The 27904-nt window shown below is 26.7% G+C and overlaps 2 protein-coding genes across 3 annotated transcripts in view; one reads left to right on the top strand and one right to left on the bottom strand.

Moving 5' to 3' along the window:
- The window catches only part of LOC129964104 (uncharacterized), a 46385-nt gene extending 44497 nt beyond the window's left edge, over positions 1-1888 (top strand). For both annotated transcript variants that reach the window (XM_056078785.1, XM_056078786.1), the window contains exon 4: positions 1409-1888. In XM_056078785.1, the coding sequence (XP_055934760.1) occupies positions 1409-1791 (383 nt within the window). In that variant the 3' untranslated portion in view covers positions 1792-1888. The remainder of the gene's footprint in view (positions 1-1408) is intronic.
- On the bottom strand, positions 1884-27874 carry LOC129964102 (uncharacterized). Its single transcript, XM_056078784.1, has 20 exons — positions 27677-27874; positions 27129-27258; positions 24667-24842; positions 22626-22786; positions 20684-20967; positions 14213-19441; positions 13187-13257; positions 12962-13043; positions 12465-12590; positions 12054-12251; positions 10733-10825; positions 9827-9942; positions 9650-9720; positions 9384-9498; positions 9082-9190; positions 8191-8373; positions 7749-7885; positions 6652-6814; positions 5976-6080; positions 1884-4081 (listed from the first exon to the last, which is right to left on the bottom strand). Exons 2-20 carry the CDS (start codon positions 27219-27221, stop codon positions 3968-3970), a joined length of 7626 nt encoding a protein of 2541 aa, XP_055934759.1. The 5' UTR covers positions 27222-27258; positions 27677-27874; the 3' UTR covers positions 1884-3967.
- Positions 27875-27904: the final 30 nt, after the last annotated feature.

The following is a 27904-nucleotide window of genomic DNA, read 5'->3' as shown; positions in this document are numbered from 1 at the left end:
CAATTTATTTTTATTTATTATCTAGAATTTAACACGATAAAATTAATATATTAAGGGGCGGGATATATTATATCTCATGCTCTTTAATTGTAAGTCGCACAAAATTAACAACTCTGGTGAAATAAAAGAGAAAACAATTTTGTTACTGCGATACAAATCATTTAATCAATAAGTTTTAATGCTCATAAAAATTCAGCTTTAAATGATTGTTCTTGAGCTAAAAAGTTCGAGATCGGTTTATTTTTTAACGTTAAATCTGACGTTTTCGGATTTGACAGTCATTCCTTTTAGATACTAAGTCCAGCATCAATGATGATTCTTTTGAAATGGCACATAGTCTTATATTTTTTTTTCTTTTGGCATGACTAGTAAGTGTCTGTTTTCCCATATTACTTAGGCTTATTATCTTCTTATAAAGCGAGTAGTATGGCAATACATTGGTTTTGTGGAACTTCTCGAACACATTCAGCAAAATCAAGATGGATTTTTTTTTAAAAATTCGTCCTATTCGTATTACATACGAATTTTGAATAGATTATTGATTTAAAGATATTTTCTAATCTATTTTGAATAAGCTCAGTTTCTCAAATAATAAATAACCATTCAATAATATCAAGTATGGTAGACTAAACACCACAGGCTTCTGTACATTGAATAATGTTACCAGAGAAATGTATTATATTCTTTCGCACAGTTACAGAAGTCTCGTGTATGCTCATTAGCTACAATTCGAGAATCTCATGGAAAAAGAACAACTTTCTAGCAAATCAAAACTGTAATGATCTATACAAGGGAAAAAAAAAAAAAAAAAAAAAAAAAAAGGAGAGAGAGAGAGAGAAAAGACATGAATTTCCACATATGTAATTGTGAATAGTACTGTTTTGTTTTTGGAAGCTGCAATTACGATCTTTAAAGCTCGGCAATATTTGGATCAGAAAAAAAATAATTAAGAAAAAATTCACTGTTTTTATGAAAATTCTCAAATTTCTCTGCATTTTCCAAGTTTTTTTAAAGGACGATTTTCAGTTCCTTGTTCTCCAGTGGCGTAGCAAGCTTGGAATGATAACTGAAATATGATATTTAAATCTTCTATACAAAAATATATGAAGGCTGTTTTTTTTTTTTTTTTTTTTTTTTAACTTCCAGTGGATCATATAAAAAAGAACAAAAAGAATTTATTACAAAAGTTATGTACAAACATAGCTACTTTTTCTATATTTATTTATGAAGATTCAAGCATTTGTCATATTGGAGGATAAGTTTCCAATCCCCTCTTTATGATATTTTTATACTTTAAGAAGTGTTCATTTGTTTAATATAAATATTAAAATTAAATTAAAAATGTTTTTTAATCATGTAAAGTTTTTAAATTAAAATTTTACTGACCTACTGTACTATATGTTTTTAGATCAAAAATCTTCTACTGATTATTCAACTGTTGACAGTTTCAGACCTTTGCTGGAATTGGAAAGCAATAAAGATTTTAATGATACTGGTTCCAGTTCACTTACATATGAAAAACAACCTAAAATGAAAGAAGTATATATCACTGTAATAAGCAGGACAACTAACAGTGAATCTGAGCTAAATGTGCCTTCTCAAGAGTTTGAAAATAAATTCAAAGATGAGGAATTTGCCATGTTAAATGAATCTGGTGATATCTATCCAAGTGTATATAATTCTGATGAAGATAAAAATGCTTGGTGGTCAGGTAAATGCTGTTGTGATATTTTGTTAGATAGCACTCTGCTGCGCAATGAAAGGTGTATCTGGCACGGAATTTATTCATAGATAATAGATGAAACCATAAATTGTGTTTATGGAATGTAATTTTGTAAATAATTATGTGAAGATTTACATATTTCAATAAATAATTTTTTTAAACAAATGTTTTTATTCATGACATATAAATGCAGGCTATATACAGAGATGACAAGTGAAACGGGAATTCTAAACAGAATTCGAGTTTACAAGAATATTTTTTGTTGCAATTGTACATTGTTCTATATATTTTATAAACACTAAGACATAATTACCAATTACTTTTGATATTAGTAAAAAGTAATCTTACGTGGTCCAAATAATTAAGATGACCCTTTTGATGTATTTTAAACAATTAAAAATTCACTTAATTCAATTTCGATTAATAAAATGTATACTTTCATTTATCCTTTAAAAAATCCACAACAGTTTTTGCAAAGTATAAAAGTAAATAAATAAAAAAACCTAAAAAATATGGTAACAAATATAAAATTTCAATAACAATTTTTAATTTGCAATTTAAAGGCTAACAAACAAATATAGATTTTTATTAAATATTACTAACATAACTATCTGAGTTTAATGTTTATAAGTTGACAAAAGCAATTTTTTCATTTAACACAAATAATATATTTCCAATTAACAATGCACCCATATTTAAAGGAATAAGTTGACAGGTTTTATAGTAAAAAAATTAAATCATCATATTTTTATTTATTCTTTGATCGAAAACAATTAGAAATTGGTTAAATGGAGGAACTATTCATGAGGTAGTGTTTAGTTACGAGCAAATAATATTTCTGAAACGAATAATTTTAAAGCACTAACAAATAATCTATATGCAAAGGTTTTGCTTTTGGCATCAATGAAGAAAAACAAAGTATCTTTGCATATAAAGTAAAAATAATATGAAATTAACATCTTAAATTATTTTATGCAGTAGTTGAATTGAAAATAAACTGTGAATATTCCTTTTAAAAATCAGTCATAAAATGAGTTGATGGTTTAATAACATATTTCATTAACAGTAAATCTTTATTTCCCTCTTCCTCTTTGAAAATCTTGCTAATTTTCTTTAAAAAAAAACTGCATTAAAAAAGAACATTTAATAGTAAATATAAGAAATTTATTCAGTTTAAAAATATATTCTCAAATGTAGTATTCTAATTTAAAGAGATACACAATGGTTGTGCAATTTTTTAAATATGAATTGATTTTTCTTAATAACAAATTGTTAAAAAAAATTACCACATTCAGTACACAAGGCAGACTAGTACTAGAGCAGATATAGCAATAAGTACTTGGGTAAATTTATTTTTATATAAACAGTCCTTGCATTTCAAAAATGTAAAACATAAAACAATGGCAGTGATTAAGTACAACAATTCTAGTGTGGATTATATGTGCAATTATTTTGTGCTTGAATAACTCAAATATAAGCTATATACAGGGCCAGTTAAAAATGCACAATGGTCTTAGAATTTTTATCTGAAACTCTTCATCTTTACAAAGTTATTTACATAATTTCTGATGCAAATTACTACTTAAAAGAATGATAGCTTTTCTGCAACAATGACAGTCTGATTCTAAAAGTCTTAAAAATATTATATAAAAAATATAATAATATGACAGAATAATATCTTTTCAGTTGATTAGGATTAATGTACAATAACAAAGATGTAATAATAAAAAGATCCAGGGAAGAATTAGAATTTAATAATTATAAAGCCTTTTCAGCATTCCTTAACATTAGGTAAAAATTCATTCCTACAACAGTAAATTTCATTAATTATAAAGTACATTGGAATAACTGCAACAATTTTAAACTTTAAAATTATTTTGATTTAATATTAGTTTGTTTCATAGATTTTTTTTATTAGCACACTGAAAAAAAAAAGTAATTCCAGAATTTAATTTTATTAATTTTAACTGACCTCCAAATGCTGAATTAAGTACATAAAAATATGCATGCATAAATAAAATATACAGGTGATAATTTACATTTAAAAAAGAATTAAAATATTTACATAAAGAATGCTTATGATTACATTAAACTTACATAAATGTACTGAATCAAAACATGTAGATGTTCCTGAATGGCACTAAGTATTTTGACACAAAACTTAAATGATAATAAATAAATAAAAATTTAAATAATCCATGAGGAGAACTGGCCATTGGAAATATTCACATTAAATGAAAATGACTATTTTTCAGTGATTGGCAAACCTTTTTTCTTGGGTGTTTTCTTTTTAGCATTGTGATTTGGCAACTGAGAAACAAGATCTCTGATTTTTTTCAAGAGTTCATTCATATCACTCTGGAACAAATGAAAAACAATATTTTGATAAGGAGAAACTCTTTATTAGATTCACAGATTGATAAACAAAATTCAGATTGGAGTTGACTAAAGTTTAGGAGAAAATAATAATAAAAATAAACTACAGCCTTTTTCATTAACACTTTGCATTGAAATATTTTTATTTTTTCTAATAGTAGGACTACTTAAACCCTAAAACTTATTCCTAATTCATAGACAGCTCCTGTAAAGAGTGTATGTTAAATTAATATATATTTTAAATAATTAAATTGTATCACATAAGCTTGTATGGATTCCAATATTTTTACATTATTTATGGCAAATATTTATTATTGAATATATCTTTTGTTTGGACAAGTGAGGATAGAACTTTATTCTTAGAATTAATTTCCTTTTTGAAATTTTATTGTGGCATCAAGACGTGATGTATTAAGCATGAATATGGAAAAGTCTTACTGTGCATCTAGGAATTTTTACTATTCATTTGTGTTAAATTTAATCTCACAGTCTTAAAGACTTTTAAGATATTATTAATGCTGAATTAATATTTTCGTCATAGACACATATGGTTCTCAATACCACAAATTAAATGTAACAGAGAACCTCAAAACTACAAATCTGTCATAACAGGGAAATATAATCTAAACTAAATTATAAAAAAAAGTGATAAGTAATTACACTTTAAATGCTGTCATGAAAAAAATTAGATACTGTGTGACAGCTTTTTAATTAGTTTTTTTATTTAAAACATTGTAGTCCATATACAATTAGTAGATTTTTATTAATGCTGTTTTGATAGATTTCTTATATGAATACTACCTACTACAATGGTTCTCATGATGATTTCATGAAAATTTCTGCAACTCTTGAAACCTCAAATTACCCTCACTCAAAAGTCTTTGCCTATGTTAACAAATTGTTTTGATTGAATTTGAAAAGGGTGGAAAAATGTTCTAGAAATCACAAAAATTCTGGTTGAGTTTACAGATAATATATTAATTTCAGAGGGAATGAAAATGGCTGTGGTGGATTGAATTCCACCTCCCCCTGCAATTGTGATTGAAAGTAAAAAAAATGGAAAAGGATGAAGTAGTAAGTTGTCACTTCTATCATAATGGACAATTTCTCTTTTTAAAGTTTTTCAACAGCTGAAATAGTTCAAAAGTTCTACAAAGTGATTTTTAAATTTTTAAAACTTAAATGCAAGATACCTTGTTGGAAAGATCTCATCATAAAATTCTCTTCCATCCTCATAATTGCAACTTTTGTGAAATTAGAGGAAGGATAGGATTTGAATGAACCAGGAATTATATAGTAAAAAAGCTGGGTCATTCAACACATAGGGTGTGAAATAGTAGTGGTGAAGTAAAATTTTTATTTCCCTGTAAATGCATTTGAAGATAAAAATTCTGCTTTGGAAGTTTATCAATAATTGCAATAGCTTAGAATTTCTGCAAAACGATTTTTAACCTTTTATCTTGCCGATATCTTGATGGAACAATCTTGTTAGTAGTTATTTTCTCCCATCCTCTTTCATTCAGATTGTTCCAATTCATGAAATTAAAGAAAGTAATGATGGGAAGAAAGTTTTTAACTAAATCTTTCATTTCTTACTATAATAGAAATTTTTACATTGCATTATTAAACTGATGATACAATTTCTTAAGCTATTTTAAACTTACAACATTTAAAGATTTGTAGCTAAAATTTTTAGAACCATTTACAAATCTAAATAATCATATTTACAAGCAATAAATTAGTAACTACAATAAATTATATATCAGTAATATGTAATTTTATTTATTTTATATAATTAACGAATTTCATTAGTATTTAAAAATTAGTATAATTAACATGCTGTGTAAAATTTTAAAATGAAAAATTCAGTTTTTACCTCATTGTAAGTGTACTTGAGTCTACAAGATTTAAAATTCTTTTTTGGAATATGCTCAATGGCATGTGGAAGACAATACACTGTTTCCTCTTGAGGATTTACAACCTAGGAAGGGGAAAACAACAACAATTATACATATACAAATAAAACGCTTAATTTAGAATTATTGTACCATCGTTATTCACAGTATATAATGATATTGAAACTAAACTATGTTTTTACACTGAATTCTATACTAAAAGCATAGTAATTTTTATATCATCAACTTTCTCTTTCACAATGGGAGTAAATTTTGTGCAAGAATCTAGCTTATGATTAATTAGTGAATTTTTTTTTTTCTAAAATAAAAGGCACAAAATTTTTGTAAAAACAAGAAACAGCAACACCACATTAAAAACACAGAATTTATGATGTGATATGTGCCGAGTTTTGGGTACATGATCTGATGCCTTTTATTTATATTCTCATTCAAGTATGGATTGCTCTTCTAATGCATAATCATCCTAAATTTTGATGCCAAATATAAAGCATGTTAGAGCATCAAAATAAAACAGCATTTTATTATTCTAAATATAAGCAAATAATGATAATCCTAATGTAAATAAATATAATTTATTACAAAATACTAAAAAAAAAAAGAAGCTTAAATTTAAATAAAGATTTCTAATAAACTAACCATTGATACATAGCATAGAATATGACAGATTTCACATTCTTGTTCTGTTTCTTCAATATCTCTTGATTTTTTCTTTTTATCCTTAGCTTCGACCAATGGAAGTCTCTCAAACTGTTTTAAACCCAATTCATTCAGCTGAGCTCGCAATTGTAGTTCTTGCCTCCTGAAATGTTACATTTGTTAAAAGAAAAAAAGTAAAAGCAAGAAAAATTATTTTCATCTTTCATTTTTAATCTTTCTTTAAAACAAAAATTTAACTGTTTTCACCCTTCAATGGGAACATGGAATCAACATGACCCTTTTGTTTAAATGTGTACATTTTGAAAACGTGGTTTAATTTAGTTAGATTAACATCCAATTTTAGAGTTACATAGAAGCTATTTTAGAATTATAAATTTGAACGGTTATCAGATGATGAGGATGGATGACACTTGAATTGACTCTCCATTTTCAAACTTTCATCAGCTTTGGTTATTTTGAATCATCATGGTTTGATGACAGCATCTTATTTCCAAGTTTTTACACCATGCTATCTCAACAGAATTAACATTTGCCAGGCCCAGAGTTATGGAATTTTGTCAAACAATGATGCTGATACTGAAGCTGTGATAATATATATATAACAAGCAGTCAGGTGTATGTTATGAACACACTGATAAACATTTTAGCCAGATTAATATATCATTCTACTTCTTAAAATCTTATTTCAAAGTCAATGGCAAGGAAAAACTTGTTCAATTGCTCTGAACATTAAATATCACTTAAATATGAAAGCAGAATCATCCGAGTAGATATAAAAGTCTCTTGAACATGGTAGAGCAATACAAGATCCTGCAAATGAATTTATATTAAATTAATTTTATATATCATATTTGTTTATCTGAAAACAAGCATTTCTTCTTTAGTGTGCATTTTCACCAATGCAATCATCTCATCAAGCATAAAAACAGAAAGCCCAAGGGTTTGTAGACAATATAGATAAAGAGTATGGAATTTGTCTTTCTTTGCTGGGGCAAAATCTCAATCCAACTACCATGATTGCATGCATCCATTTAAGTATTTTGTAATGATTAAAAAAAGTTTGATGAAAAGCTTACCTTATATTTTCAATCATCGGCAGAATTTTTTCTAAAGTTTTGAGATGTGTTTTAAGTGGTGGTTTAGGATCATTTCCTATACTGAAAAGTAACCTCTCCAATGAAAATGCTGGTGACTCATAGCTATTTTTAATATCCTATATAGAAAAGAAAAAGAGTTCTGAGATTCCAAGTGAAATCCACATGTTTCATATGCATAATAGAAAAATCAAACTAAATATCATCTAGATACATATGATGAATACAATTATACATTTTAAAAATAAATTCTTTTTAACTATGCTTAGTTTTAAAAAATTATACAATTTCATCTATTTATAAATAACATTTAAAATATTATGAAGTATTTTTAAAATTCAATACTTCTAAATTTGATAAACTTAGAGAAAATTTGAAGAATATTCTATAAAGGAAAAAAGAAATAATATTATGAGAAGCTCACCTGAAATGCTTTTACCGCCAAATCCAACCATTGTGTAGGTGCAAAATATACTGATTCTGAAACACAATAACCACAACAAATAGTAGATGTAAATGATTCAGGAAATATAACAACAAACTGGCCACTGCTTTGAATCGTACGACTTAAAGAAGCTCCATGTTTAACTAACAATTCTGGTGGTACCTGGGAGTAGGCGCAAAAAATAACTAGGATTAAATTTATATCTAAATACAATATTTATGATTAGTTTGCAACAGACAGAATAATATAGAATATATTATTAATATGGAAAGTAGAATGAATGATTCTGATTATGCTTTTATCTTAAAGCATTTATAAGAAAGCTGTTCTAATAGTTTGCATCTCATAATAATTCTCTCAATGTTTTTAGAGCATCCCCCCCATCTACATGTTTAATCAGAAGAAAGCTTTTTAAGACTAGACTAACTTATTCTTATGATTATATTCACATATATATAAGGCATTAAATAAAGATAATTACATGGAAAATCAGTTAAAAATAATATTTTTAATGAAATCCTTAAGGTTTTCTTTTTATTACAAATATTGTAGAATCTTAAAAAACAAACAAACAAATACTGCACATAATTTCTGACAATTGATATTTTTCCTTAATACCATATTTATTATTGTGAACCAAAATTTAAGAAATTCCAATGAGTTTAGGATATCTTATTCTGTTCATTCTATTTTTTCTCCTTCAGAAAAAAAATTCCCTAAACTTAATTACAAAAACAAAAAAATGATTAAAAAGCTCAGTAAAAATTACTAAATACATGCAGTAATATTTATTATAGATGTAGAGAAAAATTGCTTATATTAGTATTCTGTGTTAAGTGAAAGAAATAAAGTTTAGCAAAAACATTATACCATTGCAGTATCAGATGAGAGCCATAGAGGTTTATTCGTACAATACTCGGGCACTATTTTTTTCATAGCATTTCTAAATTTTTCACAACCATTCACTGGTATCCCATACCTACAAGATGAACAAAAATTAATTAATTTGTTCAAATTTTTCAATAAACGATGTTAAAATAAACATAGATATAATTAATAAAAAATATAAAATCAAAATATTTTTCTTATGTATTATCAAAAAACATTTTGTTTTCCAAATGTATTAAAAGCTTGAATTTTAGTTTTCTATATAAATATATGAGTTTGCTTACCAAATTTTGCTGGCACCAGTATGCAGATATTCAATCCATGGAAAAGAATGAGGATCTCTGTACCAACAGCCCGTAGTAAACAACATACCTACATGAAGTGTTGGAACTGTAATCCCTATAAAAAAATCAAGCTCTTAAGAAATTTTTTTCTTAACTAGATGTTATTTACTAGGTAAATAAGACCATAATCTATTTAAAATTAAAAAAAAAACATTAAAAAAATCAATCAAATAAAAGTAATATTAAGCAATAAAATAAAATAATACCTGATAGAGGTCCCATCGATCTTAAAACAGATCTACTATTATTAGTCAATACTTTTAAATTCCATGGATGCCTAAAAATTATAAAATATTTTAGTAACAGTAAAAGGGGGGGGGGGCATATATTTTTAAAACATGCATACATTTAAGTCTTAAAATTTTGGGTTATACAAAACTTACTTAGCAAAAGGACTACGATTAGTAGGAAACCCACTTTGGGTAACACAACTGTCTATATTTCCAGCATGGACCACTACATGCTGTTGCCTTTCAGTAACTATTTTCCAGAATTCATGCTAACAAAATAAATGAGGAAATATTAATTAAACCTGTAATATTAGTAGAGAAGTATATATATATTTTTATAAAACTAAAATCAAATACTTATAATATAAAAATATAGTGAAACCTGACTAAATTACAGCCATTATGAAATTTTAATATTTCTACAAATGCAAATTAGAAAACATGGATTTTAAAATGAACAAAAGAAAAAGACATTTTTTTTTAACATTAAAAACTGCAGTAAAGATAAGTTTTTAATATTTAGCAATTTTTTAACAATTAATAAACAGTCAATAAATAAAAAAAAGTTTTATTTATAATCAAAAAGATTTTAATGATTATAATTTCAATAAACAACAGTTTGCAGTAACTTTAAATATAATTGAACAATAAAACCTTAAAATAGACAATAATTTTCACATCTAACATACTCAGATAAAAAGAAGAGAGCTTTTTGATAGATTTATAATCGGAATGGTTTGTATAATAGCTAAAACATTAAAAGAATCTAGAATCTTAAAAATTACTCAACTATGATCACTATGGATACAAAGTACTATATAATTAGAAAAAAAAAATTATAATTTGAATTACTGACAATATTTAAAAATTTTGCTAATGTTAAATTCAAATATCCATAGATGGGGGTATCAAAGACCATTGAATTAAAACTTAACAAGTTTCACCATATTACAAACAAACAAAATAAATTGAAACAAAAATTTACTATTCTAACTTTAACATGAAAGTACCAACACAATTAAGTATTTAAAATCAAATATATCTATGCATGGGAATTACCTCAACTTCTTCTGGAGCTGGCTCATTTTTAAACCACATACTCATTGTATTTCTGGCTATTCTGTAGAAGTTACTTAAAGACATAGAGCGACCCTATGAAAAAATATATATATATATATATATATATCTTTAGGCATAATAATACACATAATTTTTGCAAATAATTTAATCCCATCATTTCATCAATCATGCTAACATGACCAGACAAGCATAACAATCTTCATTTTTTACACTTCTTTCAAATAATATATATATATATATATATATATATATATATATATACTATATATATATATATATATATATATATATATATATATATATATATATATATATATATATATATATATATTCTATACAGTTATAAATAATATTTCATACAATTATAAACAACACATAATTTTTTGAAGTTAGATTCAGAAGACATATTTTGTTCAAAATTTTATTATATACAAAGTATGGTTACTACGTTTTTGCTTCCTCTCATCATAATTATTTTACACATTTTTGTGTTTCAGGGAAAAATAAAAAAAAAAGCACTTGCAGGAAATAAAAAATAAGACTTAAAACCATAAAGTAAGGATTTTTTTTAAAATATTAGTTTAATTAAAAATTTTTTTCTGACAACTGTGAATGTTATTTTGTCACACAAGCAAATTTGCCTAGCTCCTTATAAATTTTACGGAATAAAAGGACACGATGTTCCAGCATTTTGGTAATTAGGGTTATTATATTATTAAGTTTTATTTATACTATTTTGTTGATACTAAATGCTAATGCAACAACTCTATAAAACAAATAAACAAGTATTAAAAAGTATTTGATTTCTTGGTTTCACAATTTTTTCACCAACTGAAATTACATTTGGCAAATTATTTACTGATTACATTAAAGCAATGAAAATGATTGTAGGGAATAGGATTCAAGCTATTAAATTTAATGAAGATATTTATTTAGAGGTAATATTTTTTGCATGTAATTACTTCATTCAATAGGAATGAATTAATCTTCTGCCCCCCTCAATGAATTGACCTTGACAAAACATCTGATAAATTTAAGATGCCTTTCCAATCACAAAAATTAAACTAATAGGTAAACGATTCTTAGAATTCTAGACATAATTTTTCACAATTAAGTTCAATGTTACGATGATATATTTGTTTAAATTAAGTTTTAAAATAACAATATGGTTTTATTGCCAAGCTTCAGAATTTCCAGATTTTGGACAATAAAAATTCCGGAACACATCAGTTCTGTTGAAGTTCGGGAAATCTAATCCATTTAAGTTTTACCAAAAATGCAATTTGATTAGTTTTCTTACTTTTGTCACACAATCATAATTTTCTTCCTCATCTATATCCTCATCTGCAGATTCTGGTGAGTTACGTAATTTAACATGTTTTTCATGGTCAGCTAATACTTCTTCCTTAATCTTTTGTTTTTCATCTGATGGGAGTAGATCATAAGAAACTAAATATTTGCAATAAGCATCATAGAGTTTAGTAACTCGATCCTGAGCCTACAAAAAAATAAAAATAATTATTTAACTTTACATGAACCTAACATGAAAAGTAATTCATTTTATTTAACATAAAGAATTAGACAGTACAGCTTCAATATTTACTTCTCAATGAAATTATTAGTTGTTCAAAAATATTAGAAAAGCATTCAATAGTTTGAAGCTAAACAATTATGCATAGAATTTTGCAATTAAAAAATAATAGATGCTTACACTTTTCGGCACACGCATTGCATCAGCAACTTTTTGCCATCTTTTCTTTTCAATTACTTGCTGTAAACCACCATATTGTTGGACTGTATGATAAAATTTAGAGATATCCAGTTCAATGCCTCCCATCTATAAATAAAATAATTAAAATAAATTAATCTAAAAACTTTAGATTTTATTCAATTTTTGAATTTTCATGTACAACTATTGAATATGGATTAAATGGAAAATTTGTATTTAGTACAATAATTATTGCTAAACTTTTCTTATGGAAAATATATTACATACATACATATGTATAAATATACTTAATAATATACCATATTTATAATGCTATTTATATAAAAATGTGATTTATTAGTCCGTGGTCACAATGCCCCAAATTGCATCTTTTCCAGAATGTCAAAACAAAAATTTTATCCGAGGATCCAAAATTAAAAATTTTTTTTAACTAATACCTTTTTTAAATCTAAATTTAGAAAGAAAAAAAAAAAACTTACTAAAGGAGCTTGTTCAAATTTCATTTTTTGAGATTTCAAATGTTTTCGGATACAAGCAGTATCTTCTACATTAGGACCCCACCTGTAATAGAGTTACAGATTTTTAAAACACTTTATTTTGATTAATTCCTATGAAGTTTTGAGAGCACTAGATATATAAAATTAAAACAAATAACCTGTAATAAACCTGCAATTTGTATATAATAAAAAATTTTTTTAACTTACCTGTAGAGCATTTTATGCAAATATTGATTGTGAGCAGTAAATCTCATATCATCATTAACTTTACATTCAGGCTACAAAAATAAAATGCATATTTTAAATAATATATCTTTTATTTCTTCAATTAAATATTCATTAACAAAAATAGAATCTAATTCTATACATTATATGAATGCTGATTATTAATTCTCCAATAAATTCAGAAAATTATTATTTTTTAATTCCATTTAAAAGTCATTCAATTAGGAAACATTATTCCATTTTATAAAGTCAAAAATATTATTTTATAACCACTGATAAAATTTTTAAAGAACAAAAAAAAAAAAAAAAGAGCAAAATATTTGGAAAAAGGTTTTTTCCCTTTAAATAGTTTAATTACTTAAAGATGACCTAATAAAACTTCTGATATCATGACATGGTTACTTAATGAAATTAAGATCCTAATAAAAGAATTGTACTTAGCAATGAAAGTTAATTTAATAAGACATGATAAAAATAATCATTTATGGGAAAACAAATAAACAAGAAACAGTTATAACTTAAAAGATTTATTTATTTATTATTTTTTTTTTGTCTGTTCCCATTTTTAAAGCATAAAATCTATTCAAAAATTGACTGCAAAGCATAACTATTTTTGAGTACTATTCTAAAGTTGAAATTCAAAACAGATGGTAGATCACAGAATTACAATCAAATTCTTTTCAAAAAAATTAAATGGCAAATATAACTATCTGAGTTCATATTTCTTAAATTCTGTCAAACCAAAAAATTTAACTTTGACTAATTATTACATCTACAAGCTTATTTATATTTAATTAATATTCAATACTGAATGTTAAATGTTAGGCAGCTTATTGTAAAAAAAAAAAAAAAAAATAAAATAAAAAAAAAAATGAAAATTGCTTTTATAAATAATAAACATATTCATCATTTAATATTATTTTAAAGGAAAGGGGGATTATAACTAAGAAGGATAAAAAATAGAATTCATTATCCAATAAATTATATAACCAAAATTTTTAAACATACCTTAAAAGAAGATGGTGGTACAATTTTACAGATACCATATTGTTCAGCTTCAGGGCGTATCTTGTTAATATATTCAAGAGGATCTGCGAACTCATGTTCTTCTGGATAAAATACAGGAGCAGCTACCAGTCTAGCAGAATCCAAAGGAAATTGTTGAGGTTTTGTAAATGAAAAATTGGTGACAGTTTTTGCTTTTTTGGATGGTGTGCTTCTTTTCTTCTCTTTAGGAGTTGCAGGCTGTTTAATACCAGTAATACTAGTGGATGTCTTAGATTTGTTAGGTGTTTTGGATGGACCAATAACACTATTGATAGATTTTCCAGGTGTAAGAGGATGCCGATTACTATCTGGCACTTCAGGAGATACTGTTTGAAGATTAGAGCTGCTCATACTTTTAGGCACATTTAAATTCCCAGGGGCTGTAGATACTATAGGAATTTTCACACTATTTGTCACTTTTGGAGGTGCTGGCATTATAGATATACTGGCATTTTCTGAAAATTTTGATGCTGCAGAAGTTGTAACAGATAAAGGAACATTAACATTGCTAGAAATTTTGGATTTTCCAGGTGTTAAAGGAGTTAGAGGTACAGTAATATTACTGGACATTTTTGATTTTACAGGTGTTACAGGAGTTAGAGAAACAGTAACATTTGGCTTCTCAGTTGTTAAGGAAGGAAGGGGAACAGGAATATTAGCAGATAGTTTTGGTTTTCCAGGTGTAACAGGAGTTCCAAGAACAGTAGCATTAGTAGATACTTTTGATTTTCCAGAAGATACAGAATCTAGGGGGACTGTAATGCTATTAACCATACTTGAATTTTTTCCAGGTGTTGCAGTAGAATGGATATCAGTTGGCATTTGAATTTTTCCAGCTGTAACTGGTAAAAGAGCATGACCGACAGATTCTGATACAATAGGTTTAGGAGTAGGAAGATGAACAATATTGGACATCGCCGGTCTTTGAGACGTAGTTGGGATTATAGATGAATTTAAATTTATTACTGTTTGTATGCCTGGAATTTGTTTTAGCTGCTGTGCACTATTATTCGCAGTTGTAAGAGATTCTACCATTGTTGTGGGTGCTATAGATTTAATTTCTGTGGTTGGAGATGGAGATCCAACAGGAGTTATAGTTTGTGTACCAACTGACATTTCTTCATTTTTTACATGTTCAGGAATAGAACTCAAAGTTTCTTCAAGGTCATCTTCACAAGTATTTGTAGCAGCATCAGCCATGGTTTTAGGAACAGCAGGAGGAATATCTTGAATAAAATGAAGAGGAACTTGTGAGATGCTGTCTCTTGTAGTTAAAAGTATAGCACCTGAAGGAAAAGATTCTTCAAATACACCTGGAAACTCACTTGTAACTATACCTTGGTAATTATCAGTACTGCTGAATACTAAATCAGTAGAAATTCGTTGAGAAACATCTGTAGCAGCCAATGTCTCAATAGGTGCGATACTGTCAGTAATAGCTTCAATAACATAAGTTGTAGGAGTACTAATGTCATTAGTACAAGTCTGTGTATCATTAGTTGTAGACTGGACAGTCATATTTACAGGTTCTTCACAGTGAGTTTCTACTATAGATTTTGGCAAAGAATGCACAGATTCAGAAATAGAGACTGAAGTATCTTTGTCTACTAATGCAACAGATACAGAATCTAAGTTTTTATGTTTTTCTTGACTCTCCTTTTTATGATGGTCCCCCTTTGTTTTATGCTTCTGCTTTTTATTTTTTGAGTGACCTTTCTCACTTAAGTTAAGCTTCTCCTTCTTAAGCTCTTTCTTTTTTAACTTATTTTTCTTTTTAAGACCTTTCTTCTTAGAGTATTTCCTTAAAAGCTTCGAAGAAAGCTTTTTCGATAGCTTCTTGTCTTTTAAGAGTGCCAATTTTTTGCGCTTTTTCGATTTTTTATCACTTGAAAGTCGTCGTTTAAATTCTTTAAATCCAGAAATTTCATTTAAAATACTAGATTTACTTATAAGATTTTTAATTTTTTCTATATCTTTTAATTCATTATGCTTTTTCTTCTTCTTAGGTGATTTTGTTTCTTCATAGCTATTGGATCTTGATAATTTTGAAGAATCTTTCTTACTTGATTTTTCTTTTTTGCCCTCAGAAGATTCAATTTTTGCATCAGATTTCTTTTCTGATGAACAACTTTCTCTCTCACTTTCTTTTCTATTTAGCTTTGAGCCATCCTTTTCAGAATCCCTCTTAGATGACTTAGAGCTACAGGAGCTTTCTCGCTTATGTTTCATTCGTTCTTTTTCTTCTTTTTTACTAGACTTCGAGCGCTCTCGTTTTAGGAGTTTAGCTAGAGATTTTTCAGAATCCTTTTTACTACTTTTATCATCTTTTTTAGATGACTTATCTTTTGAACTACTCTTGTCTTTTTTGTGTTTAGAAGACTCACCTTCTTTCTTAACTTTTTCAGATTCTTTTTTAATTTTTGAATCTTTAACTTCATTGAATAATAAATTAGATTCTGAATTAAGTTTTTCTTCTACTGAAGAGGAAGAACTAGAACTTCCAGCCTTAGAAGAAACACTATTTGATTTTAATTTTAAGTATTGATCTAAAGTTATGTCATAATCAGAATCATCATCAGAATCTTTGTCAAAAGCAGAGATATTTCGAACTAGGGAATCAACTATTTGACTACTTTTGTTATCTAATTTTACTTCAGCGTAACTATTTTTATACGAAACTGCCTCAGAATTTTTCTTCAAATTACTGAAAGGTGAAGAGAAATCAGAATTTTTTGTATAATCAATTTTCATTTTTTTACAATCTTTTTTCAGATCTACTTTGTTGGGTCGCTTTCCAACTTCAGCTTTTTCTAAATGATTTCTGTTATCAAGTTTATCTTTATTGGTAGTTTTATTTCCATTAATATTTTTAAAATTGCTTTCATGATCCATAGTTGTAATATTTATTTGATTTGAGACATCATGGATGGAAGTAGAAGAAACACAGGCTACATTTTCATGTTCTTGTTTATTCAATTCCTTTTTAAGTAAATTTTTTGTTGAATCCTTAGATTCAGATTTGTTTTTATTATTGTCAGACTCTCTAAGTGATTCTCTTTTATGAGATTTCATACTTTTTTCAAATATTTTGTTTTGTACTTTTTGATTTTTTTCAGATATTTTCTTGAGCAATTTATCTTCTTTATAGGCTGAGTTTTTAAAATATTTTTTATCATTATGTTTTTTGATATTATGACTTTCATTTGATGATATATCTAATCTTGAATGAAATTTTGCACTTTTATCCAGATTCAATTTTTTATCACTTTCTTCCATATTAATACCACTACAACTAGGTTCACAATTAATTATAAATACTGGTTCTTCACATTCAACATTCAGAGAAATCAATTCAGAAATATCTTTCTTCAGATTTTTATCATTCTTTTGCAAATTCAAATTATTCTGAACATTACTTTCTTCATCTTTAATAACACCGGAAGGATATTTTTCCAAATTGTTTTCAAAGTTATTTTTAGAAATAGATTCTTTATTCTTATTACTTAATGATTTTAAATTATTTTCCAATTCTGGTTTTGATGTAGCATTATTAGATTTTGATGTTTCAGGCAACTTGTTGATTTTTGTAACATTAGCAAGATCCTCAGTTTTAATATTAGAATTATTTGTCTTGGATATAAATTTATTTTCATCGGATTTAACATGTTCTTTTTTATTTATATCAGCAGATGATTTATCTAATTTATCAGATTTGTTTAGTCTATTGTCGGAGGTTTTACTCAAACTATTTTCAGAAGATTTGTTTACTTTGTTATCTGTAAGTTTTTTAGCACTGGTATCAGCAAGTTTGTTAGTCTTGTCATCTAGTTTATTCATTTTGATATCACCAGATTTATTAATTTTGTTTTCCATGTGTTTAGTTCCTTTGGTTAGATTAATTTTATTCTTATTGTCAATACTTTTACCTTTGTTTCCCGAAGATTTAATTGCTTTACCATCACTTGATCTAGACCTAGAATGCAAATTTTCATTTGTAGCATTCGAGGAACAACCTGGTTTTGATTCAATACGTGCAGGAGTTTTAGAACTTCTAGTATTCATAGCAGAGTCAGACACTTTTTTCACAAGCTTTGAAGAGTTTATTTGTTTTGATGCTTTATTTAATTCAGAGTTGAGGGATTTATTCTTAATATCTTTGTCACATTTTGTTACTTTGTTTCCAGTTTTTTTAAGCAAGGCTAATTTTGGTTTTTTAGTTGCAGTTTGATCATCATTAATATGTCTTTTCTTGTCGTGTTTCGGCAAAGGAATACTTTTAGAACTCTGAGACTTGGATTTCTTTTCTGGATTTGCCCAAAGCATTTCTTCTATTTGATGTTTGGCACTACGAGTCACACGTTTATTTTGGAGATCCTTTCTAAGGGACATAGTTTTTGAAACAAGACTTTTCCTAGCAACTTTCTTCAAAATCCTCTGTTTTGTGGTTCTTTTAATAATGGTTCGAGACTTTATATTTTTGGCATGGAGAGCAGATTTTTTAGCATTTAGTCGGTTTTGCATGTGTTTTCTAAGTAATATCTGTCTGCGTGACAAAGAAGATTTATCTTTAGCATCATCTCGATTTCTTAGTCTTTCAGATATTCTTGAAGAATTCTCAGTCTTTTCTTGCTTAGATGTAGGCACCTGTTGTAGATTCTTTTTTGCAGGTGCACTATTGATCACTTCAGGTTCACTATCAGAATCAACATCCACAATAGGGGGAACAAGTTTTGCTCTTCTTAGCCACATTGTCTTTTTGTTTAAGGCTAATCTCTTATGCCCAAAAGTTTTGATTGGTTGAGCTGATCGTAGGGATTTTCGTTTTTCTACAGCAAGCTTCCTATCTGTTCGAGACTGCTTGATTTTGCTAGGAACTAATGGTGTGAATTTGGCTTCAGTTTTATTTACAGTGTTGCGAGAAGTCCTTTTTTCAATTTGTTTGACATTACTTTGTGATCTAGTAGTTGATCCTGCTGATTTAGTTGGTTGAACAACAGTTAGAGATTTAGGTGGTATTAGTTTTTTCTTGTTAGTTTCCAGCCTTTTCTTTTTATATTTTTCTCGAAGAGCATTTAAAGTTGAAGAACGAGTTCTGGTATTTGAGGAGTTTTTTGAACGTGAAGAAGCTGATGCTATGAATTCAATATCAGTAGATCCATCCCTGGATTTTCGTTTTCGAACAATTGATACCTATAAAAGTTCAAAACCAGTTAAGTATGGAATTGATAATTTATTTTGGGTTATTATTTTATATTATCTTCCTTTTTTTAAAAAAATTAGATCCTTTTTCATAAAATAAAATACTAATTTCAGACTACGGTTGAGTTTCAGTCAGTAGATAAAATTTGGTTTCAAAAAAGTCAGAATAAGTTATAAACAAAAATTTTCTCCATTGAAACTAAAAAGGAATATAATGTGATTTCACACGAAACTCATATTTTCATAAATTCATCATCAATTAAGACCATATTAAAATGATTCACTGCCTATAGTTTTGACAATTTTTTTTTAAATATTTAAAAATAACAGTTAAGGAGCTATTCAAACATTTATCAAAATAATCAAATGCATGACCTGCTTAAAAACATTGAGAAAATGTTTTTTCATAGATCTCTATACTAATATTTTTACAAATTCTTAATAAATAATAGTGTAGAAAGTTGAATAAAAATTTCAAGTTCACTTAAACAACACTTTCTAGATAATTTATAAATGATAATGATATCAATAAACACAAAAAGGTTAATAGAACAAATCTATTTAATGAAGTCTTCAATTATTATATAAAATTATTTTGCAAAATTTTTCATATTTATTAGTTTAGGATAATCCTTTAAATTTAACAAAAATGACTATGGCAACTGTGCATTAATTTGCTGATATGGAAAATAATAAGCAATATGAAGAAATAAATGGTAACATTTCAAAATATGAAATCAGAAAGAGCTAATCACTGCTTCAATCACTATTTATTGCACATTTTTCATATTGTTTTATACTGCATCGCCAAAAGCACACATTGAAAATAATGTAAATATGGCAATCATAAACAATACTTAACATAGCAAAATTTTCTACTGTAAAAAGACTGGAAGCAATTTAATTATATGCTCTCTTGTATTAACAGTACTCAGTGCTATGAAAAATCAAAGGAAAAAAAAAAAAATGCATGTTATATTTTTCAGAATGCACCAAAGTTACACTTCAACTTCATTTCATTTAAAAAAAAAAAATAAGAGTGGATATTACAAAGGAAATTAAAATTAATTTAAATCATAGATTTTTACTACAGAAGTCACTTAATACTTGCAGGACTGTTTAAAATGGTATGCTATTTATTTTTCCAAATATATACTGTCAAGTTTTACTGCATTTATAATAATATGCACAACTCTCAATAAATATTAGGGGAAAAAACAAAACAAACCACACCTCTTTATGCAATTTTGTATGTGCTTTCTTTAAGGCTTGAGCAGAATCAAGTTGTTTTTTGGTTAATGCTTTGCATGCAGAAGATTTTCGTGCTGCACCATTTGGCAAATTTTCATGCCTGATGCCACTTTTATCACGAGGCTCTGAGGTTTTCTGTGTTGATTCCTTATGGTTCCCATTATCTTTTATTTCTATATCAGGACTCAAACTCCGACAATCTGAACTAGTGTCACTTTTCGAGCAGCTATTTAGAAAATCTAATGAAGGAGGTAAAATGGATGTACCTAGATAAATAAAAAAAAAAAAAAAAAAAAAAAAGATAAATTGTTTATTACACAAATTTTAATAAGAGGGCTAAAATCCTAAAAAAGTTATAAAAATTTACAAATAATTATAATTAATTTTAAGCATTATTATCAACAAAGAAATAGTTTTGGACTATTATATATATATATAATCATTATTCTTTTCAAATTTCTGTTTCACAAAATCAATTACATCAGAAATTTATGATAAAAATTTTAATGAGATGAAGAATGATATTTGAAAAGTGTTCAGAAAAATATACAAACAGCTTAATTAATTTTCAAACATTAAATAATACAAGAATGATTGTGGCAGCTTTTTACTTTTATCAAACCAGAAATTTCCAGACTTCTTAAATGAAGATTTATCATTTCAAATTCTGTTCTCAAACAAATATATATTTTAAAAATTCATTACATAGATGATATTATGAAAAAAATAAAGAACACAACTGAATATAACTAGACTTCATGCTGTACTAACTAAAAATATTTAATAAGATTAAAGAATACAATATGAGAAGTTTATGCATCAGAAAATCTCTCTCAATAGTAGCTTATTGGTAAATATTTTAGGAATAGTTTTCTAAACAGATGGATGGCTAATCATATTCTAAGAACTATTTTCTCCCTTCTCCTACTTCTGAATAAATTACTGCATTTTAATATAATCTGCTTACATTAAAATGTCTTGCTTATTATACTGCAATTCAAATCATTACCAAATGAAAATAAACAAAATGTTTCCCCGAATTTTCATGCATCAAAAGCAATAAGATCTTAATGTTTTCTCATCTCTCTCTCACACACATACATACATATATGCATAATGATACTTAGGCAAAGTGTTAGTATGGTTAAATGAGGTGCTAGTATGGTTGGAGTAATGAAGCACAATATAATTGAGCTGCCACCATTCTATAATGCACTGGCAAACATTGGTTCCATATTAATAAACAACTTCTGACATTATCATCAATATGTTATTTAAGAAATCAGGCTTCAACCGATGAGGCCATTGTTATGGGGACTACTGATGATGTTCACATGGCCAAAGCAAGTAGAAATGTTGGGGAAACAGTATCTGAAGAACTATGAGTTATGAAATATTTCTAGTTTATCTTGCAATAAAAAGCAGAGGGAAAGAGAATTAACAGAGAGATGAAACAGCAGCAATTATGTTTAGCATTTATGGCTTACCGCCCCCACACACGCACATATCCACACGAGACACGGCGACCATAGTCTTTGCACTTTCTGAAGATTTTAATTACATAGCTCATCAACAGCTACATAACTTTGCCATTTCTAAAATTAGAGATCAAAGGTATCAATAAGTGCATGAGAACCTCCCTTTTGCCAATTTAACTAAATTTCCAACTTAAACATGCTGAAGGCTGGGGGGGGGGGATTAACAATTGTTACATCTTTGAAACAAGATTTTAAATTTCCATGATCTAACATTTATACTTTATATTGCCAGACTGCTCTCAAGATTTGTGGATGAGATAGTCATAATATTTTGATTTTTCAGTACATATTCTACAGAATAATAATATATTGTACAATAATAACTACTTACAATGCATTAAAAACACTTTTGCACTGATTATATAATAAAATAAGATTTTACAAACCTCTCAAGCATAAGAATGTTAAAAAGTCCTCTGTCTTTGGTCGTTTATAAGGTAAAAGCTCAGTTGTTGAATTATTCACATATGGAACTTTGAGAGGAGTTGGCACAGGACTGTTTGGATTAGAGCCTTGAGCAAATTTGCGCTGAGCATGAACTTTTGCTCTAAAAAAATAACAAATAAATAAAAGCAACTGAATTTTAAAAAAAATAACAATATAAAGTAGTGAAATTACATATCAATTAAATACACAAGATAACACTATATTAAGATTTGCTGATAGAAAAACTTAACATAGTATTTTATTTAAATTAATAAAGTTTTTTATTAATCTAAATTTATTCCATTTCATTTCAGAATCTTCATTTTAAAAGGATACCATTACATTTCATATTACTGTAATTTAATATTTAAAAAAACATATTAAAGCATTAATCTGTACTTAAAGATTCAAGTTCAAAATATTAATCAAAGTTTCTCTAATAAAACAGAGACAAAGAAAAAAATACAAATTTAAATAATCCAATTTCAATGTTATGAGATTGAAGGCCCTGCACTCAGTTTACTGCATTCCAAAACAGTGGACATAGTTATTTGGCCATACTTCGTAAAGATATATACATATCCTGGGAGCAGTTAAGGGGTTAACCAGGTATGGCAAATTTTTAACCAAATGACATAACAATAATAAGATCACTATGGCAGGCATTAAATTGACAGTTTTGCGATTTCAAACCATAATTCAGTTTGAAATTGTAAAACTTATTATGGTCAGGAAGACTTACTGTTTCTGTCAGAATCCCATCTGACAATAATATACCTTTTAGGTTTAAAAGGAAACAATTCCCAATACACTTAGCATTTTAAATGCCAATTAATAAATTGTAAGGTCATTTTGATAAAATATGTTTGGTTTTGAGCAAGAATGTTTTAATACAGTGCCAACTTTACATAGGGTTGTCTAAGGCCAGATCATTTCAAAGCATTATAGTGGGCTCTCCGATCAAAGAGGCACACAGCTGCATTTATAGGGAGGGACTGTAAACCTTAATATAATTTTTATAAAATAGCTCAGTATGTAGATTATATTTTGAAGTGCAAGTATATTAATTATTTAAATATCTGTAAGCTGTTTTGTAAAATTCTAACATACATTAATTTATTGATTATTTACATAGCTACAAGCATGCTGTTCATATGGAAATCAATCATATACTTTCCTTTGACACTTTTATAATTTTCTTAGATAATTTAATTTGCCTGTTGAATTTGTTTTATAACATTTTCATTAAACAAAAAAAGTCCCTTTTCAGGGCTAAAAAATGTTATTCTAGGCAGATGAAGATGAAGACATGAAAAGCAAATCAATTCTGTAGTGTCTTCAAGGGGTTTAGTGTAAAGTTTGAATTAGTATAAGTTATTTATTTACAAGTTATGTTGTACACAGACAATTTACACATAAAAATTTAGAATAATTTTAAGATACATGTATAAGAGCATGGATCAAATCATGCAGCACATGCCATTGCCTGATCTGAACTGAGTCATTGTGCAACCAGGCATCAGGGGATGCTATATCTGATGTCATCATTGTCAGTTATGGTTTGTGTTACAAGAGTAGCTACAAATTTAGAATTTTCATTAATTCTCAAAACTGACTTTAAAAAATTTGTGCTAAAATGTTGTGCTATAAATTCTTTACCATTATTTCTAAATAATTTAATTTCAGGGTTTTTTTAAATAATCTTAAAACTTTTAATTCCTGTATTTTGAACTTTTGAGATTTTTTTTGCTATTTCATTCTTCTCTAAATGCTTCCAAAAATTTTAAAAAACAAGGCCCTTTTCAAAATCAATAAACTTAATTGAATTTTGATTTGAATTAAGCATTTAAAAGCAAAAGAATTAAAGCTCAATTTTTTTTCTTGACTGTGCTTAGGATCCAGCATCTTCACTGTAACTACTGAAGTGAGAAAGGTTTGCATAGTGAACTTAACAGGGGATAAAGGTCCACAATATATAATAAAAGAGAATAAAGCACCAACTTTTTCAAGATGTCCTCTTGCCCATTAACAGCTGGTTCCTCAGGAGGTACTTTCATATCTTCCTCTGGCTCATCATCATCCTCATCTAAATTTTTTCTCTTTGTTTCTTGAAGAGAGGCATAAAGTGCTTTCTTTAAATCAGTTTCTTCTCTCCATAAAAGACCATTGCTGCCATCCTAAATACAATTTATAAAATACTCAAACAACATCTCAAACCAAATAAAAAAAAAATCATCTATTTAATTTAAAATCATAACACACAAATTATCAACTGAATGTTTATAATTTTCATTTATATTTGGTAAAGAATTTGAAACTATTCACTCAAACTAAGCAAAACAAAAAAGTATAGCACTAAAAATGAAAAATCTCATTTAATTTTACAAAGAATTTGTTCTGACATTAATGTAAATATCGTATTGTATTCTATAAGAAAAAGGAATAAACTATATTATTTCAAACGCTAAACCATTAATGATAACTATATATATATATATATATATATATATATATATATATATATATATATATATATATATATATATATATATATATATATATATATATATATATATATATATATATATATATATATTATAATCATGAGGCTCTTTAAAGATGCTGTTTCATACAGATATCATAATTTTGCTTCCTGACAAATACTATTATAATGTCAACTGATTAATTAGAGATAAAATATTATTACATTTTTCTTATGGAAATAATTGGGGAACAGTAGTATATATTTATTTAAAACTATTTCAAATATTATCTATTTAAGATATTCATGAAAATAATTTTGTAGAATATATTCAAAGAACAATACTAATTTAATAGATTTATAATGTAAACTCTGTAGAAAATGTTACAAGAATAAAATAATATAATGAAATGTAAAAATTCTTATAATTTCAATAACTATGGAGGGGTCAAACATTTGATCAATATTTTTCCAACATCTTTCTATCAATTAACTTAATTTTTACTTTAATTAAAATCTTTTCATAACACATTGGTAGATTTGTGAATTTAAATTTATAAACAATTATTTGTTTTTGATTTATAGTTATAATAAAATACCAAATATGAATAAATATGAAAAAAACAACAACAATAATGATGTTTATATATATAAAAAATTAACACATAAGTTATGTGCCAAAAGTAACTACGTATATTTTGGCACAAATGAATATGTTACTAAGTTAAAGCACCACTTTGTGTTCTAAACTGTATACTATAGATCTGAATAAGATACAAAGAATTTTCCTATAAAGCCCTGTTAATTTATTTATATATAAAAAAGTGAAATTTATAAATAGTTTGTATGCAATAGAAAACCAAACTATTAAATAGATTAAAAAAAAAATGTCCATAAATGTTATGACAAATACAATAAAGGTTTTGAGAATATTTTCACTCCAATAGAAAATATATCAGATAGTATTTAATATTATAAAGCAGTTAGATATACACTAAATTTGATAGAGCAGTTCATGATTATATAAGAAATAAATAATATTCAACATAGGACAAGATATATATGATACCCACTCAAACCAACAAGTGTTTTAAATTATTTAATCATACGGCAATGCACAAAAACAGAAAAGTATAATTAGAGTCTGAAGATTTCATCACTATCTATTCATATCTTAAACAAGAAGCATTATTAGAGAATATAATCAATTTGGGTGGAAATGCCTTTAAAATTATATTACAATGAAAATCAAAGAATAACTGTAAATTTGCACCATAAATAATATTTCATACAAAGTTATTTTAAACAGCCTCTATTATTTTTCTCAAAATCATCCACATTCTAACTTTACTACCAGCTATTACATAATATTGTACAGTTAATAACTGAAAACTATACATTTATGTTACATATCAAGTAGCAGATTCTAACATCACAGAAAACCCTTATGAATCAACATTTGGTCATCATCAACTTGTATACCAAATCTCATATTTGTGAAATAAGCATTGTTTTTATACTTTCAAACTTGTATAAACAACATAACCAAAAACATATGTTCATATATGAATTGCGATGACTGTACAATAAAAAAGAATTTCAATCCAATATGTAAATTTTATCTAAATATACATACATATTCACTACACATTAATATTTTTTTATCAAACAGCACAAAAGCAAATCAAATATTTTCTTTATCACAGAATGTTTACAAAGAGAAAAATCACATATAAGAACTTGCATAAATATGAAATATAGATGAATATAATCTGACCTTGGAAGATTTTAGAATCAATAACAGTAAATTAAAGTGAATCAAGCAGTTAAAATGGTTTACAAAATAATTAAATCACTTTCAAAGAATAGAAATTGCAATTATTTTGTAGATAACATAAACAAATATGGGTTGTTACATAACAAAAATTTATCAACTTTTTAACATAATAATTTATTGATTAATAACTTAATGAGGACTTACAAGATTTTTTTGACATGTACTTCGCTTTGGTCTTTGTGAGGAAGACTCTTCTGATGACTGGCCAGATTTTTCTTTCTTTACAAAAGGTTTCATGTTGCATTTTATGTCAAGATCAATCTTGCAACTATTACTAAAATACAAAATATTGTTCTAATTAAAATGTTACTGATGACAAGGCAGATGATTCTACAAATTATCTAATAAATTAGTAAGGATTCTCTGTTAGTGATAGAACATTTATATTACATTACAAAATATTCATATAAAATCAAATTTGTATTTTTATTCATGTCAATAAATGAAGCTATATTTGCAAAAAGACGGACATTTTTTCAAAACAAATAATGCTTAAATCAGAAAATATAATTCAAAATTATTTCAAATGAAATTACATTATAAATATTCTTATTTTTTGCATTTAATGAATTCATAGAAGAAAAAAACAAAATAATATAAATGCAATGTAAAATGATTTACAATTAATTTTTAGAAACATCAGTGATGCTGTATGCAATTATGATAAACGAGCATTACATTGTTTGTCTTACCACTAAATTTTGAAGCATAAAAGCAGCATCTTGACTTTATAAAGACCTCGTGTTGATGTTCATTCCATAATCGGCATTTTAAGCTTATTTACAGTTAATAAATAAGTTTAAATTCAACTTGTGGTACAAAATTCAGAAAAATTCGCTCCCTACAAAGAACCTCTAATTCTGAATTTGTAAACAATTACCAAGTTAATATTTTTTTTTTTCACAAAACCGCTAAAACTT

Source organism: Argiope bruennichi, chromosome 3 (assembly GCF_947563725.1).
Source record: "Argiope bruennichi chromosome 3, qqArgBrue1.1, whole genome shotgun sequence".
NCBI lineage: Eukaryota > Metazoa > Arthropoda > Arachnida > Araneae > Araneidae > Argiope > Argiope bruennichi.
This window is presented reverse-complemented; position numbering and strand designations above follow the sequence as displayed.